Source organism: Ceratocystis lukuohia, assembly GCF_044167205.1.
Source record: "Ceratocystis lukuohia strain C4212 chromosome Unknown Supercontig4_pilon, whole genome shotgun sequence".
Taxonomy (NCBI): Eukaryota; Fungi; Ascomycota; class Sordariomycetes; order Microascales; family Ceratocystidaceae; genus Ceratocystis; species Ceratocystis lukuohia.
In genome coordinates this window covers 432,249-446,682 of record NW_027263523.1, presented here as the reverse complement: position 1 = coordinate 446,682, position 14,434 = coordinate 432,249, and the positions used below count along the sequence as shown (strand labels likewise).

At 48.9% G+C, this 14,434-nt stretch overlaps 4 protein-coding genes across 4 annotated transcripts; 3 read left to right on the top strand and 1 right to left on the bottom strand.

Moving 5' to 3' along the window:
* Positions 1-279: 279 nt before the first annotated feature.
* On the top strand, positions 280-1,959 carry HOO65_040121 (uncharacterized protein; the record flags this gene model as incomplete). The annotated part of the gene is made up of 1 exon (XM_071000584.1): positions 280-1,959. The coding sequence occupies one exon, from the start codon at positions 280-282 to the stop codon at positions 1,957-1,959; it is 1,680 nt and encodes a 559-aa protein (XP_070858964.1).
* A 391-nt stretch (positions 1,960-2,350) lies between these two features.
* On the top strand, positions 2,351-4,343 carry HOO65_040120 (Centromere/microtubule-binding protein cbf5; the record flags this gene model as incomplete). The annotated part of the gene is made up of 6 exons (XM_071002693.1): positions 2,351-2,477; positions 2,562-2,617; positions 2,772-2,872; positions 2,965-3,081; positions 3,151-3,233; positions 3,328-4,343. 6 exons carry the CDS (start codon positions 2,351-2,353, stop codon positions 4,341-4,343), a joined length of 1,500 nt encoding a protein of 499 aa, XP_070858963.1.
* A 2,258-nt stretch (positions 4,344-6,601) lies between these two features.
* HOO65_040119 (uncharacterized protein) lies at positions 6,602-7,624 on the bottom strand (the record flags this gene model as incomplete). The annotated part of the gene is made up of 1 exon (XM_071000583.1): positions 6,602-7,624. The coding sequence occupies one exon, from the start codon at positions 7,622-7,624 to the stop codon at positions 6,602-6,604; it is 1,023 nt and encodes a 340-aa protein (XP_070858962.1).
* A 2,814-nt stretch (positions 7,625-10,438) lies between these two features.
* HOO65_040118 (putative acyl transferase acyl hydrolase lysophospholipase) lies at positions 10,439-14,179 on the top strand (the record flags this gene model as incomplete). Its single annotated transcript, XM_071002509.1, has 5 exons — positions 10,439-10,496; positions 10,545-10,683; positions 10,741-11,040; positions 11,105-11,694; positions 11,760-14,179. 5 exons carry the CDS (start codon positions 10,439-10,441, stop codon positions 14,177-14,179), a joined length of 3,507 nt encoding a protein of 1,168 aa, XP_070858961.1.
* Between the last annotated feature and the right edge of the window lie 255 nt (positions 14,180-14,434).

Here is a 14,434-nt window from a genome sequence, read left to right as displayed (position 1 = left end):
CCCCTCATCATCCATCCCCTCCATCCCCTCCATCCCCTATCCAAAATTGCAAAATCATCACCATGCAAATGCGAGGCCTGGTAATTCACCGCTACAATAGACGTTACTATATACAATATCATGATTCTGGAGGCGAATACCAAAACCTCGGAGTCCAACTTGTGTCTAAAATACCCACTGATCCTGAAGCTTACCAAGGTAGGATTACCCCACGGAGAGCCCTATTCTCAATTTTGCTCAACATTGCCCTAACGTCTTCCTCTAGAATGGCTTAAAGCAATGCGTGCAGAGTATGCTGCCCGGGAAGCTACTCTTGAGCAACATGTACACGAAGTAACGGAACCGTTCTGGCCCAACTATAGCGTGTACACAGACCTCGCGAGTCTACCATCCGAAATTCCATGGATCCGCGGATACTTTGCTGAAAGAGTCTACATAATTAATCTTGACCGAGAAGTCTTCACCGTGGACTTTAGCATGCATTGGAAACTCGCGAATATCCCTCGTGATGGTAACAGGTGGTTGCGTGCCATTTGCGATAGCGTCTACGCCTCCAAGCAAACAATTTCTTACAGCTTATGCTCGGACGAGCATATGGCAGATGTTTCCATCAAACTCCCCGAGCCAATCCATGACGCTACGTATCCATCTCGGATTGTTACTCCGCATGTGAATCTTGCTGGCGCATACAGTGTATTTATGACACATCTTGCTGCCCAGGTCTTTGTAACCTACCAAGATCGGTATACCTATTTTGCTAGAGAATGGAGCCCTGATTCGTTCCCATTTAGAGAACTGACTTTCGCTCTTATTTCAATCGTGTCTGGCCATGTGGACTTGTATTCTTTTCTACGGCAGAGTTGCGACCCGGCAAAGTGCTCGAATTTTCTCTGCAATAACTCACACTTCCCAAAGCCATGTGGATCTCTTCAAGACGCATGGGCTCCTCGCTACGCCCCATGGATGACATTCGGAGATCCGAGTCATCTCCCGCTCTCTGCTCCTGGGGCGGCTCCTGATAAGACTATGTATTGGATTGGCAACGTCGTTGTCACGCTCGTGCTGGTTCCTGATGGCAAGGCCATAAGCGAAGCTGCTGACTGGGGAATAAGCCAGGGACGCAATAATTTCCAAATAGTGGCTATGTCGCTCTTTGACGTAGTTTTAGCTGAGGTCAACAGGGTTACTGGGAAGTCTTCGGCCGACTGCAACTCAGAGGTCAACCCGCGCGATAAATACTTTGTTAGAATGACAAGATCTATGCCCCTCTCGCCTATACGCGAGCGTTACTGTACGAGCACACACCCTCGAGAAAGACCGGAAGCTAAAGCCGGAATGCAGCGCAAGTCAGAGCGGGGCTTGAGATTGTTGAAAGCTACTCACTGCACAGGCACTCCGCAAAACCTGAAACGATTTTTCCCCGGACTTGCTGCGTTATTCAACTTTTTTGAGGTTGCTGCAGTTCGCGGTTGTTCGTACAGACATGAGAAAAGTCTCCCGGTGGAGATTTACGACCACATCCTGGACTTTGTTAACTTCCGTACATGGAAGACTTGTCTAACAGTGTCTTCCGAGATCCGGGCGGTCTGTTTGGGAAAATACAGACTGAGTAGACTGCATAGACTTGTTCGAGGGCCGTTTGTGACGAGAGAAGAGAAACAAAAGCAGCTGGTGTTGTCGTATCTCTTTGAAAACATCAAAACGCAACAGAAATACACGGGCACCACGGTGGTGCCAGGCGGTGATGGCGATGATGTAATCAATGAGAGCAACTGGATGCCAATAATTGGCACTGGCAAGAGACGCGTGTTGATGAATGACATCAAAGTTCAGTTTATACCTACATTAAATGGCCAGGTTCTCGAGCGGATAGATGACACCAGCCTATTAATCCAATTCAGGACACGGGGTGATGAGACGGATGATGAAGAGCAATACGACCCTTGGGCGGAAAGCTGATAGAAAAACTTTGTAGTATAAATTGCAACGCGCAAACTTTTTTAAGCTCTAGATCCAAACTCCTAAATTCCAACTGATCCCGCCCTCCAGTTAGCCACAATACCTATGTGGCGCATACACTCACCGCCTAAATTCTAAAGTGGCCTAGCGCCTCGCTGGCAGAAAAGTTTCGAAGACCCCACATTAAAAAAAAGAAAAGAAAACCAACCAAAAAAAGACTTTCATCAATTTTTCGTGACGATAAGCGGTCTTGACTTGTTCGACTTGAAGCCCCCCATTGACATTCATAATTGACCACTGTTGCGAGTCGCTTCTCCCTTCTCAGCCTCTATATTTGCCATTCGACGCAGTCCGCGAACAAAAAAACACGGCTTCCAAACCATATTTTACAATGACCACGGACGTCGCCAAGGTCTCCAAGGACCAGCAGAAGGACGACCACGTTCTCCAGCCTACTTCCAGCGTGCCGACCATCGACACTTCCTCGTGGCCTCTTTTGCTGGCAAACTATGACAAGCGTACGGCTCTGCTATTCTAGTTTCTGGCGTTATCCTCGTTCTTGTCTTGTGTCCGTTGTGCTGACTTGCCTGCCTCGTCTCTAGTTCTCATCCGCACCAACCACTGGACTCCCATTCCTCATGGCAGCAGCCCTTTGAAGGTCAGTCATCTCCTTTCTCGATTTCTCTCTGATGATCGCGGGGCTTTTGTGCTGGCGCACTAATAGCCTTGCAGTCTTCGGCGCGCGAACTGCAGCCGGCTTCTCTTTCGACCGACCCCCTGGCTAACCTGTTTTCCTTTTCTATTCCGTGCAGCGCGATCTCAAGTCGTACATTTCCTCCGGTGTTATCAACCTGGACAAGCCCTCTAACCCCTCGTCTCACGAAGTCGTTGCCTGGGTCAAGCGGATCCTCCGGTGCGTTTTTTTCCCTTTGTTTGCTTCAGGCTAGCTCGAGCTATGCGAAAACTTCTTACTAACCTGGCTTTTTTTTTTTTTTCTCTGTACAGTTGCGAGAAGACTGGACACTCTGGTACCCTGGATCCCAAGGTCACTGGCTCGCTAATTGTCTGCATTGACCGCGCTACCCGCCTAGTCAAGTCCCAGCAGTCTGCTGGTAAGGAGTAGTAAGTTGTCCTGTGTCCTTTCTCGTGTTAGGAGCGAAAGAATTGAGAGACTGACTTGTTCGCATCTAGCGTTGCTGTTCTCCGTGTTCACGGCAAGGTTCCCGGTGGCACTGCCCAGGTTGCTCGTGCTCTGGAGACTCTGACTGGTGCTCGTAAGTATATTTCCGTCGTGTTTTCTTTTGCCCTTTTTTTTTAAAAAAAAAAAGAAATATTCCCTCGCTTGGGCCTTGCTCTAACACCTCATAGTCTTCCAGCGTCCCCCTCTCATTTCGGCCGTCAAGCGTCAGCTGCGTATCCGTACCATTCACGACAGCAAGCTGATTGAGTTCGATAACGAGCGCGGCCTTGGTGTCTTCTGGGTCTCGTGCGAGGCTGGTACCTACATCCGTACCCTGTGCGTGCACCTGGGCCTGCTGCTTGGTGTTGGTGGCCACATGCAGGAGCTGCGTCGTGTTCGCTCCGGAGCCATGGATGAGACCAAGAACCTGGTCACCCTGCACGACGTCATGGACGCCCAGTGGGTCCACGATAACACACGCGACGAGTCGTACTTGCGCAAGGTCATCCAGCCTCTGGAGACCCTGCTAGTAGGCTACAAGCGCATTGTCGTCAAAGACTCATCGGTCAATGCCATCTGCTACGGTGCCAAGCTCATGGTGCCTGGTCTTTTGCGCTACGAGGACGCCATTGAGGCCCACGAGGAGGTTGTGCTGATGACGACCAAGGGTGAGGCTATTGCCATTGGTATCGCCATGATGTCGACGCTGGAGATGACCACATGCGACCACGGTGTTGTCGCCAAGGTTAAGCGCTGCATCATGGAGCGCGACCTGTACCCTCGTCGCTGGGGTCTTGGCCCTGTCGCTCTGGAGAAGAAGAAGATGCGGGCTGATGGCAAGCTCGACAAGCATGGCCGCATCAACGAGAACACACCCGCCAAGTGGAAGTCGGAATACAAGGACTTTAGCGGCCAGATCGACCCCACCACTGCTGTTACTGGCCACCCCGCTTCTAGCGTTACTCCTGCTGCCGCCACTACATCCGCCCCCGCAACCCCTGCCAAGCCCGCCGCGTCCAAGACCGAGACTGAGACACCCGCTGCCGCCGAGACCCCGGCTGGCGAAGAGGGCAAGAAGCGCAAGAAGCACGATGGCGAGACGGCCGAGGAGCGTGCTGAGCGCAAGCGGAGAAAGGCGGAGAAGAAGGCAGCCAAGGCCTCCAAGAAGGGCAAGGCTGACGCCATGGACGAGGACAGCGACTAGATCAAAAAGTCTTGAGCAACGAGGAAGCCACTCGAAAGCCCATGTGGAACAGCCTAGAACCGGGAGATGCGACGGGGCTTGGAAGAGGGACTGTTGCCTCCTCGAATATCTCGGGGGCTTTCTCCCTTTTCTCCTTGTCCCTAGCCTTTCGCCCCTCTACTAACTATCTATCCTCTCTCTTGTTTGTATTGTTTTTGGCTCTGCTTCCACCCCCTCCCCCCTTGTTTTCTTCACTGCTGATGTTTTCGGGCATTTGTTTTCTCCTTTGCGTTTCTCGTTTTTTGTTTCCATATTCTGTCGGTTGCTGTTGTTTGTGTGCTGCCTTTCCATGTCTGGTCTATCGTCATTTGTGGATTCTGTGTTGGAGTTATTCGGGCGTTAAAACCTCATTTTGCTTTCAACCTTTCCTGACTTGCATCTCGCCGTGTTCCCCCCTGTGTTACTGTGTGTGCATGCATGTATGTGTTATCTTCCTGTATCCAGCGCTGCTGGTCTTTGCGCTGTCTAAACGGCCATGGCTGGGGTTTGGCCAAACTGTATTCTTGTTCGTGGTTAATGACACAGTCGCATTCTACCAAGGCCCTGCTCAAGTCCTGGCGCTAAACTAGTATACCCTATTCCAGCCATTCCGTGTCATTCCAGATTATCCCAGGCGCCAAAAGTGTGTGCCTTTTTGTACATGTCGCCAGGCTTTCCATGGTGACATCATAAAGCCTCTTCCCTCCATCTGCAGTCGTTCACGTGAAGGTTGGGCAAGCCCGGACTATATTTGGGGTGTCCAAGTCAGCAAAACGGCCGCCAACAGCCCGATGAATACGTAGGAGAGGAGGCCTTTTTTTTTTTTTTCTTTTTCAACCTCCCTGTCCGCAGCCAATAGGGCTTATAGTGCTCTGCAGCTCATGCAGCGGCTACATAGCATGGCTGGTGAACATTCAGTAATATTCAGAGCATCTTCAGCGCTTTCAGATGCAACGAGATCTCTGATTGGCCAGACAACTTCGGTTTAAGCGCTCTACCATTGTCCTTACAGCCTAGGGGCATATCTGCCATTGGGCTTTGGTGCATTATTTTTTTTTTTTTCATTTTCTCTGCTTTGCTACTTGACTGCTTTTGCTACCGCTTTCCGGCCGACTTGTCCATGGTGTGGACGGCCTGGCTTTAGTGCTTCCAGCTGGGTTTGTGCTGGTGCTCAGCCCAAGTTGAGGCCGGCTATATATATCCCATCTTACGACTTCGTGACTAACAACCACATAGTGGGCGTCTCGTATAATCTGTACCACTATGTCATGTCCACTCTCTGTGATTGCCTCTCTACAAACGCCAAGCTTAATATCTAAATCCCCACTATCCCATTTATCTTTTCTTCTCTTTGATCTTGTTGTTCAAACAAGCATCTCGAATCTTCAATTCCCTGTTCTTTCTCTACCTAGAAATAAGAAGCAAAGCCCCGCCATGGCCCCTTCACCAACATTGCATAGATCCAGCCGACCATCTATCTTCCAGGCTCTATTGTCGCCCCCAATATCCAGTTTACTTCCACGCACCCTCGTGCCACGATCAGCTTCTTTGCCTGGCAGTGCCATCGTCGGAATAGTCCTTAGTGCAATTACGTTTTTGATAATTTGTATCGCTGCGGTTCTTTACTACCGACAACGACGCCATGTCTCGATAGAGAGTCAGGGACTCCAAACGACACGGCCTCACTCGCACTTGTCCTTCCGCTGTGCCACAAGAGTAACCCCTACCAATAGCGTCTTCCCTGAAGTTGCTGAACGAAAGATCTCCAATCCTATCCCATTCAGCGCATCCAGCTCGCCGCCCACAAATAACGACAGCCTCCCTCTAAATCCATGGAATGGCCAGGTCGCATGGCCGATTAAAACAGTCTCGCAGCAGCAGGCGTCAATTGTGCACCCCGCAACTAGGTATCCTAGCCCGGCTCACTCTCGGGATCACCTACTGCATGATGCGCGCCCAGTGCCGCAAATAGGCACTACGGCGATCATGAGCAGATATCAGCGGGGCCAGGAGGAGACTAGCTTATGGTTTCAGCCTCGATAATTGGAAAGAGCGCGAAACGAGACTCATGTATAGACTTTGATGTGGTGAAGACTAGATGTTTAATCAACAAGCAATGAACTGAAGTGTGATGGTGTATTTCTGTAACTACTGCGCGTGTGTGTAAAAGTCTGAGTGACAATGCTGGGTAGAAGTACTTTGCTCCCACCCGAGACAGACAAGAGATCTCTAGATGGCAATCAGCATAGAGGAACCATTGTTTTGCACTCTTCGGGAGTCTTGTTCGCTTGCTTCTCCCATTCTGGTTCTTCTTCCCATTTGCGGCCGTCATATCCATAGCCGTTGCATTCGCTAAACTGCCTAAAGACCCCATACCCGTTATCGCCACATGTCTCGCTTTTGGAGTTGTGGTCTTGGCCCTCCTCCCCGTCTTCGTCCGACTTGCCCCACTCTAGGAGCAGGCGTTGGCTTAGGCTGTTGCGGTACTGTGTCGTTGTCTCGCCGCTTTCTCTCTCGACCAACATCTTCAGATAGTCGCAGGCTTTGTCATCCGAGAAGGGCGCGCCCTCGAACTGCTCCATGAGAATTCGCAACTGCAGCGGAACCATTGGATGTCCGTAGTACTCTGCGATGTCCGTGACAGATCCCTGGCGCAGAAAGCTAAAGTGGTTGTTCAGACGTACATCCCAGCCCATGCGCAGACAATGTGCCTTGTGCACCGCATCCCACCAATCCGGTAGTAGGCCGGAGCGATCTAGCATGGCGTTCTCCAGAAACACGTCCATCTCTTTGGCAACGTGCTGCGGGTCCTGCAGTATAACGGGCAATGTGTGCTCGGGCTGATTCCACGGCCATGTACGGTCATGGCGTGCCAGGCGGAACATGTCGATGAGCAGGGCGTAGACGTCGATTGCCGGCCGGTTGTGCAGGTACGTGCGGCCCATGAGCATCAAGAACGGCCGGTCGTGGCGGCCAGCAAGGCCCGATGTGGGTGCGCTAAGCATCACGGCTGGGTCAAGACTGAGAGCCAGAGAGGAGCAGAAGACCCGATGTGTGGGCCGGTTAGTGCGGCGGCAGTCATCTTTGCAATAGTGCACGGACTGGCAGGCTGGGCAGGTCCCGAGAATCAAGGGCCGGCGGCGACATTGCTGGCATACATGTAGCGGAGCAGTGTGGATCTTTTTGCCAAAGGTCGCATTGGGGGATTGGGATAGATTAGGGGCGGAAGCTGAGACATGGCGATAGTGGGTGAGCTGCTGCATCGGGGCTGGTCAGCCTGATGATGGATGTGGCTAGGGCTGTAGTCTATCTGGGGCAGGTTATCAGTCGGGCTCAGTGCATTTTGGGGGACAGGGCAACTCAAGTAGCAAAAACAAGGTCTACATTGCGAGGATGAGATGACTTTGAAAACTAGTCTTGAACCGCACTGTTGAGTCACTTTCGACAAGATAGATAGAGGTTGGGACGAAACAGCGCTAGATGATTAACAATCCGTAGTGTCATAGAAATAGAATAGGTGGTAAGCATTGGTATCAAGACGGGAGAGAGCTTGGATGGCTAAACCCGCTTCTTTCTACCCTCCATTCACGGCAAAATAAGAGCACCATTTCTTCATGATCTCTATCAGACTACTTTATATAGAGATAGCCCAGGACCGAGATGGGAACAGCCGCAAGCCAAGATTGCGGCTACTGAAGCAAGTACACGTGATGCTGAGGAGGTGGCAAGCGGGATATCACTAGCTCACAAAAGAATATCGTGCCGGTGGGCAAGTTAAGAAGACAGTCGAACTGCTTGAGCATGAAAAGTGCAAGAGAAAGCTTTAGCAGCTGAGGAGGCTCAGAGAGTTTTGCTATCGCCTCTTTGTGCACTAAGAAGACGTTAGCATCTTGTACCTGCCTACATGAGCCCTAGTAATTGAAGCACCAGGGATTTCCGCTACGCTTGAAATTGGTATCGAGAATTTGCCTTTCGGTATTGTCACGGCTATAGTACCAGTAAACCTCCACGATCCTCAGTTTTATCAACGAGTCCCCAATGGCAAGGTTAACAGCAGATATTAGGAGGGCGTACTGAATGTCCTGCAAAGAAAGGAAGAAGGAATAAGTGATTGTTGAAGATGTTCTGTATCCATCTACGTCTAGTCTGAAGAGCAGATCTCAGCTGGTTTATATATCCATCGCTACCACGTTGGAAGAAAACCCTTCATGTCTGATACTAACCCTAACGTTTGGACGAACTGGATCGGGGTCAGCAATCCTGGTAACCCTGACTTAGGTTACTGAGATATCGGATCGGGGTTTCGGATCTCTCTCTATACACTCTGGCAATGGAAGGTGTCGGGATGGCTGTTACACTTCTCAAAAAGACACCTCTTGCTACTTTGATGGCCACCATACAACTAACTCGTTAATATCCCTGGCTTTACAAATGAGTCTCCCAAATGCCCACTCTGCCAACTAGGCCACAATACGCTTTGCAGGCCATATGCTCTATTTGGATGAATTTGTTTGAAGTCCGGGGCGGCAGAGGACAAGAGCTGTCACACGGGGCTACTCCCTTTTGCCTTCCTTGGCCTGTATACTGAAGAGCTATATTTTAGGTCTCCGTAATTGACACATTATTTATTTCGCTAGTTATGCTTAAACTTCTTCTGAGCTCATGCAGCTCCCATGTGCCATAAGCTATAACCAACAGCTAGAAGGATCGATTTGATGGCTGAGAAGCCAATGTCAGAGTAAGCTTGTCTTATTAGTGTCCAAGGTATGTGTGCGAGCAACGAACTTACAGTTGGTATCTTCAAAGATTGCTGCCGGAAGTCTTTGACAGTTGGATCCCAATGGTTAGGTAAGGCTGTGGACAGAAAATGCAGCTTTGCGATGAAATGAGAGGAAGAGGGTTAATGGCGGTGTGGGTGTTAAGCCTGTGTCTATGATACGGCAGTTCTAGCCTCACAGTAAACAGAACTCCAGAATCACTCACGTAGATGCATATATATACGGTAGACTGGTATGAATAGCAATCCTAAAATGTATGTCGATTCTTCTGATTCTTAATGCTAGATGACGAAGGAAGCAAACTCTGTGACAGACTTTCAGTGTCAGATTGTCATGTGACCTTGGACCCAAAACCCACAGCAGCCTTGTAGCTATAATAACCCTTCTACTAGTACTTCCTTCCCATCATTTGCGGGTCCTTGTGTAATGTTCGTAATACTGTCGGGACCCACTTCTTTCTGGGCTTATCCTTACGCTACCCGCTAAGAACAGGACGTACTGTGAAGAAGAGGAAGAAGGAAGATATGATTATTGAAGTTGTTCTATGTCTGTCTAAGTCTAGTCCGAGGGACGGATTTCAGCCGGTTTATATGTCCATCACTACCATGTTCTAGATCAACCACTTGGGCCTTAGAAGAAGACTCTTAATGTCTAGTACTAGCCCTTAACGTTTGGGCGAGCTAGATTAGGGTCAGCAATCCTGGTAACCCTAGCGTAGGTTACTGACACCCTCTGACATCGGCCCCACTAGTTTTTGGCTTGAACATTTTAAATGAGAAATATCAGGATTATTGCGGTTATTGGTAGGTTATACAACGGCCCTCTCTATCTTGGGTTTGCATCCTAGCCTGGCTCTAAACCGTCTTGTTTCACGTGCTTGGAGATGTTGGTTAATACTGCTATCTTCTGCCGGTCTTGGAAATCTGCCATGACAATCACGATCACGCGGTGAATTGGCGATGGCCTATCAGCTGTCACTTCACCCCTCACGTCCATCCTGCCATTTTGATGTAACGCCGGCGCGATTTCGTAAGTTTAATATATGTTGGGCGAATACTACATTGTAGGCATCAGCGAGTGAGTTGTCAATCCTGCATCTATACAGGGCTCCCACATATTTGGCTACTTCTTTCTCTCTTCCTCGCCATTTGTAGCATTCTGTGTTGAATTTGATGATACTTGCTTCTACAGCCATTTATCTTCCAGTCTTCTATTTCAGTGAATTGCATACTGTGTACCTTACCAACTTCAGTTTTTGATTGCCGCCTTTTCGATCACGTTACTTTTGGAACAAAAGAAATGGGCTCTGATACGCAGGATAACGAGAATGCCCAGCCATTCAAGGTCCTTTCTCTGGGTACGTCACTCCGGCCTCTACCAGCTATCGTACTGCTAACAACCGCAGATGACGGCGGCGTCTGTGGACTATCTAGTCTCTTGATACTCGAGCGAATCATGGAAGAAATCCGGGATGCACAAAGCCTTTCCGAAATACCAAAGCCCTGCGAGATATTCGACCTCATTGGTGGTACAGGAACCGGAGGGTGAGACCTTTACTACGTTTATCTGCCTAGGGGATCTTATTAACGACTCCCACACAGCATAATTGCCATCATGCTTGGCCGACTGGGCATGACAGTTGGTGATTGTATTGAGACGTACAAAGAAATATCCCAGACAGCATTCGCTCCGCAGCGCTCATCGTGGACAAGATTCATAGTGGGTTCGACATCAAGCATCTTCTCGACTGTGAGCTTGGAAGATGCAATTAAAAAAGCAATTCGTGACAATTGTCCTCGCACAGAATGTGCTGGAAGACAGAAGACGGCCAACTCTACCTCTACATCCGACGGATGTCAGCATGAAAACGATTACTTTCTTGATCAAAACTGCATCAAAACGTAAGTGTTTGCTCCCTATTTTCTCGCTAAAGTATAAACCTAATGTTGTGTTATTCTTGTATAGTGTCATCCTTGCCACAACCCAGGTCAATCTTGACGCGTCCCCGACACTATTCAGAACCTATGAGGCTACTACCAGCTGGTCGAAATGCAAAATATGGGAGGTTGCCAGAGCTACATCTGCCATGGTCAACCTTTTCAACCCTATTAAACTAGGCCGGGAGAACGAAAGTTTCATCAATAGCAGCTTCGGTTATAGCAATCCATGCCGAGTCCTTATCACAGAGGCTACTAGACTGGTGCCAGACGAACAGGCAATGCTGATTTTGAGCGTTGGCGCAGGTCTGGGTGATGTCATTGAAGTTGGCGATTCTGAAGTCTCTGTGGATAGAGTCCTCAAGAAAATTGCAACTAGTTCTAAGAGAGTCGCGGATGAGCTTGAAAAAGAGTACACAAGGAAACATGAGACGTACCATAGGTTCAACACCGAAAATGGCCTGAGGGGAATCACGCTTTCAGACTGGGTTGAATCATCCACAGTGTCGGCACATACGAAAAACTACCTTGGTGAGAAGCAAGATGCCATCAAGAAGTTTACCAAGTTGTTGATAGGCGGCTTTCCACCGGCTTCAAAATACCCAGAGAACACAAAAGGTTGGCACCACATGATGGGAAGCTTGATTTCCATGTTGATAACTGAGCTAACATTCGATGTCTAGGGCATACACCAGTCTACCATATCCCCTTTCACGAAAACCTCCAGTTTGTCGGGCGCCAGGAAGTCCTCTCTAAGTTAAATGACAGCCTCTTCACAAAGCCCGGCTTTCAGCAGGTCGCTCTTGTAGGCTTAGGTGGCATGGGTAAAACCCAAGTAGCCTTAAAGCTTGCGTATACAGTGAAGGAACAGCGCACCGACTATTCTATTTTTTGGCTCACTGCTACCAATATAGATGTGTTTCGCAATTCCTGCAAGGAGCTTGCTGAGGAGTTAAAACTGCAACTAGCCAACACTGACGATCCCAAAACGGCTGTCAAGCAATACTTGGAATCCAGCTCGAGCGGACAATGGCTTCTTATAGTTGACAACGTCGATGATCCTAGTCTCTTTGAGACTGCTACCAAAGAACAAAGGATCAGTATATTTCTTCCACAGAGCTCACAGGGGAGAATTATTTTCACTACAAGATCTAATAAAGCGGCCCAGTTGGCTGTTAAACAGACTAGCCATATTCTTGAGCTCGAAGAGATGTCTTCAGAGGACCTAACAGCACTTTTGAGGAACAAGGTAGAGGGCCATGATAATCAGTGGCTGATGCAGCATAAAAGCCAGGTCGATGAGCTGCTTGTGGAGTTATGCTACTTTCCCTTAGCGATTGCGCAGGCAGCAGATTATATGGCGTTCAATAAGATCTCCATTGCCGACTATCTGGAACTCTTGAGAGAGCCAAAGGAAGGAAAGATCGAACTGCTGAAACATCACCACACGGACGATGCCCACCTTGACGTTTCCCAGGGTGCTGTAGCCACTACCTGGCTTATTACATTCAACCAAATCCGAAAAGCCTCTCAAGATGCAGTGAAGCTACTTCGATTTATTGCATATGTCGACCCAAAAGCCATTCCTGAAAGCATGCTGCCAAGCTTTGAGGCAAAGAAGAAAATGACTGATGCTGTTGGAATACTGCTAGCATATGGCTTCGTTCGCCGACAAAGGACCAAGGGGCTGTTTGATATGCACAGTCTTGTGCACCTCACAACACAGCTATGGTGTGAAGATCTCCAAGATTCAAAAGAGCAAAAGCTAGCTGTGCTTGAACACATGACCTCGATATTTCCGGACGACAAGTGGGAAAGCCGGTTTCTTTGGCGTCAGTATCTACCTCATGCACTACATGTTATTGAGATAGAAAAGATCAGTGAGGAAGGTTTGGCCCTGTTGTCACTCAAGGTTGGACGATGTTTAGGACGTGACGGGGATACTAAAGGTTCTGTCAAATTGCTGGAAGGTGTGATGCAAATGAGAAATGAGGCTTTAGGAACTGATCATCCAGACTGCCTAGAATCTCATTATGCGCTTGGAAAAGCATACCATGATGATGGCCAAATTAAGAAGGCAGTTTCACTGCTTGAGCGTGTTGTGGACGTGCGAGACAAAACTCTAGCAGCTGATCATCGAGATCGCCTAGCTTCTCAAAACAGTCTTGCAAGTGCATATGGTGCTAATGGCCAAATCAAGAAGGCAGTTTTACTGCTTGAGAGTGTTGTGGAGGTGCGGGACAAGACTCTGGCGGTTGATCATCCGGACCGCCTGCTATCTCAAAACAATCTCGCAAACGCATATAGGAATGATGGCCAAATCAAGAAGGGACTTTCACTGCTTGAGCGTGTTGTTGAGGTGCGAGACAAGACTCTAGCGGCTGATCATCCGGACCGTCTATTTTCTCAAAACAATCTTGCACTAGTATATAGTGATGATGGCCAAATCAAGAAGGCAGTCCCACTGCTTGAGCGTGTTGTTGAGGTGCAAGACAAGACTCTAGCGGCTGATCATCCGGACCGTCTATCTTCTCAAAACAATCTTGCACTAGCATATCTTGATGATGGCCAAACCAAGAAGGGAGCTTCACTGCTTGAGCGTGTTGTTGAGGTGCGGGACAAGACTCTATCGGCTGATCATCCGGACCGTCTGCTATCTCAAGGCAATCTTGCAAATGCATATCTTGATGATGGCCAAATCAAGAAGGCAGTTTCACTGCTTGAGCGTGTTGTTGAGGTGCGGGACAAGACTCTATCGGCTGATCATCCGGACCGTCTGCTATCTCAAGGCAATCTTGCAAATGCATATCTTGATGATGGCCAAATCAAGAAGGGAGTTTCACTGCTTGAGCGTGTTGTGGAGATTCAGGACAAGACTCTAGCGGCTGATCATCCGAACCGCCTAGCTTTTCAACACTATCTTGCACAAGCATATCTTGATGATGGCCAAATCAAGAAGGCAGTCCCACTGCTTGAGCGTGTTGTGGAGGTGCGAGACAAGACTCTATCAGCTGATCATCCGGACCGTCTGAGGTCTCACCGGTGTCTTGCACGAGCATACCGTGCTGATGGCCAATTTCAGAAGGCAGCTTCAATGCTTTAGAATTTTAAGAAGTCGCCGTAGAAAACTTTAGCAAGTCATCATCCTTACTGTCCAGCATCTTGATATCGGCCACCAATCTCCCATCATCCCCTTGGCACGTTCCACCTTGCTCTTTAGCTGCTTCAGTGTAGTTTTTAGTTAGATAGAACCTAGTTAAAACGAGGTTGTTTACAGTCAGTACAGTTACAACAACCTCTCGCAAATTCCCTTATAAGTTGACTTCTTTTTCAACATAGCTCAAACCGGGGTATACCT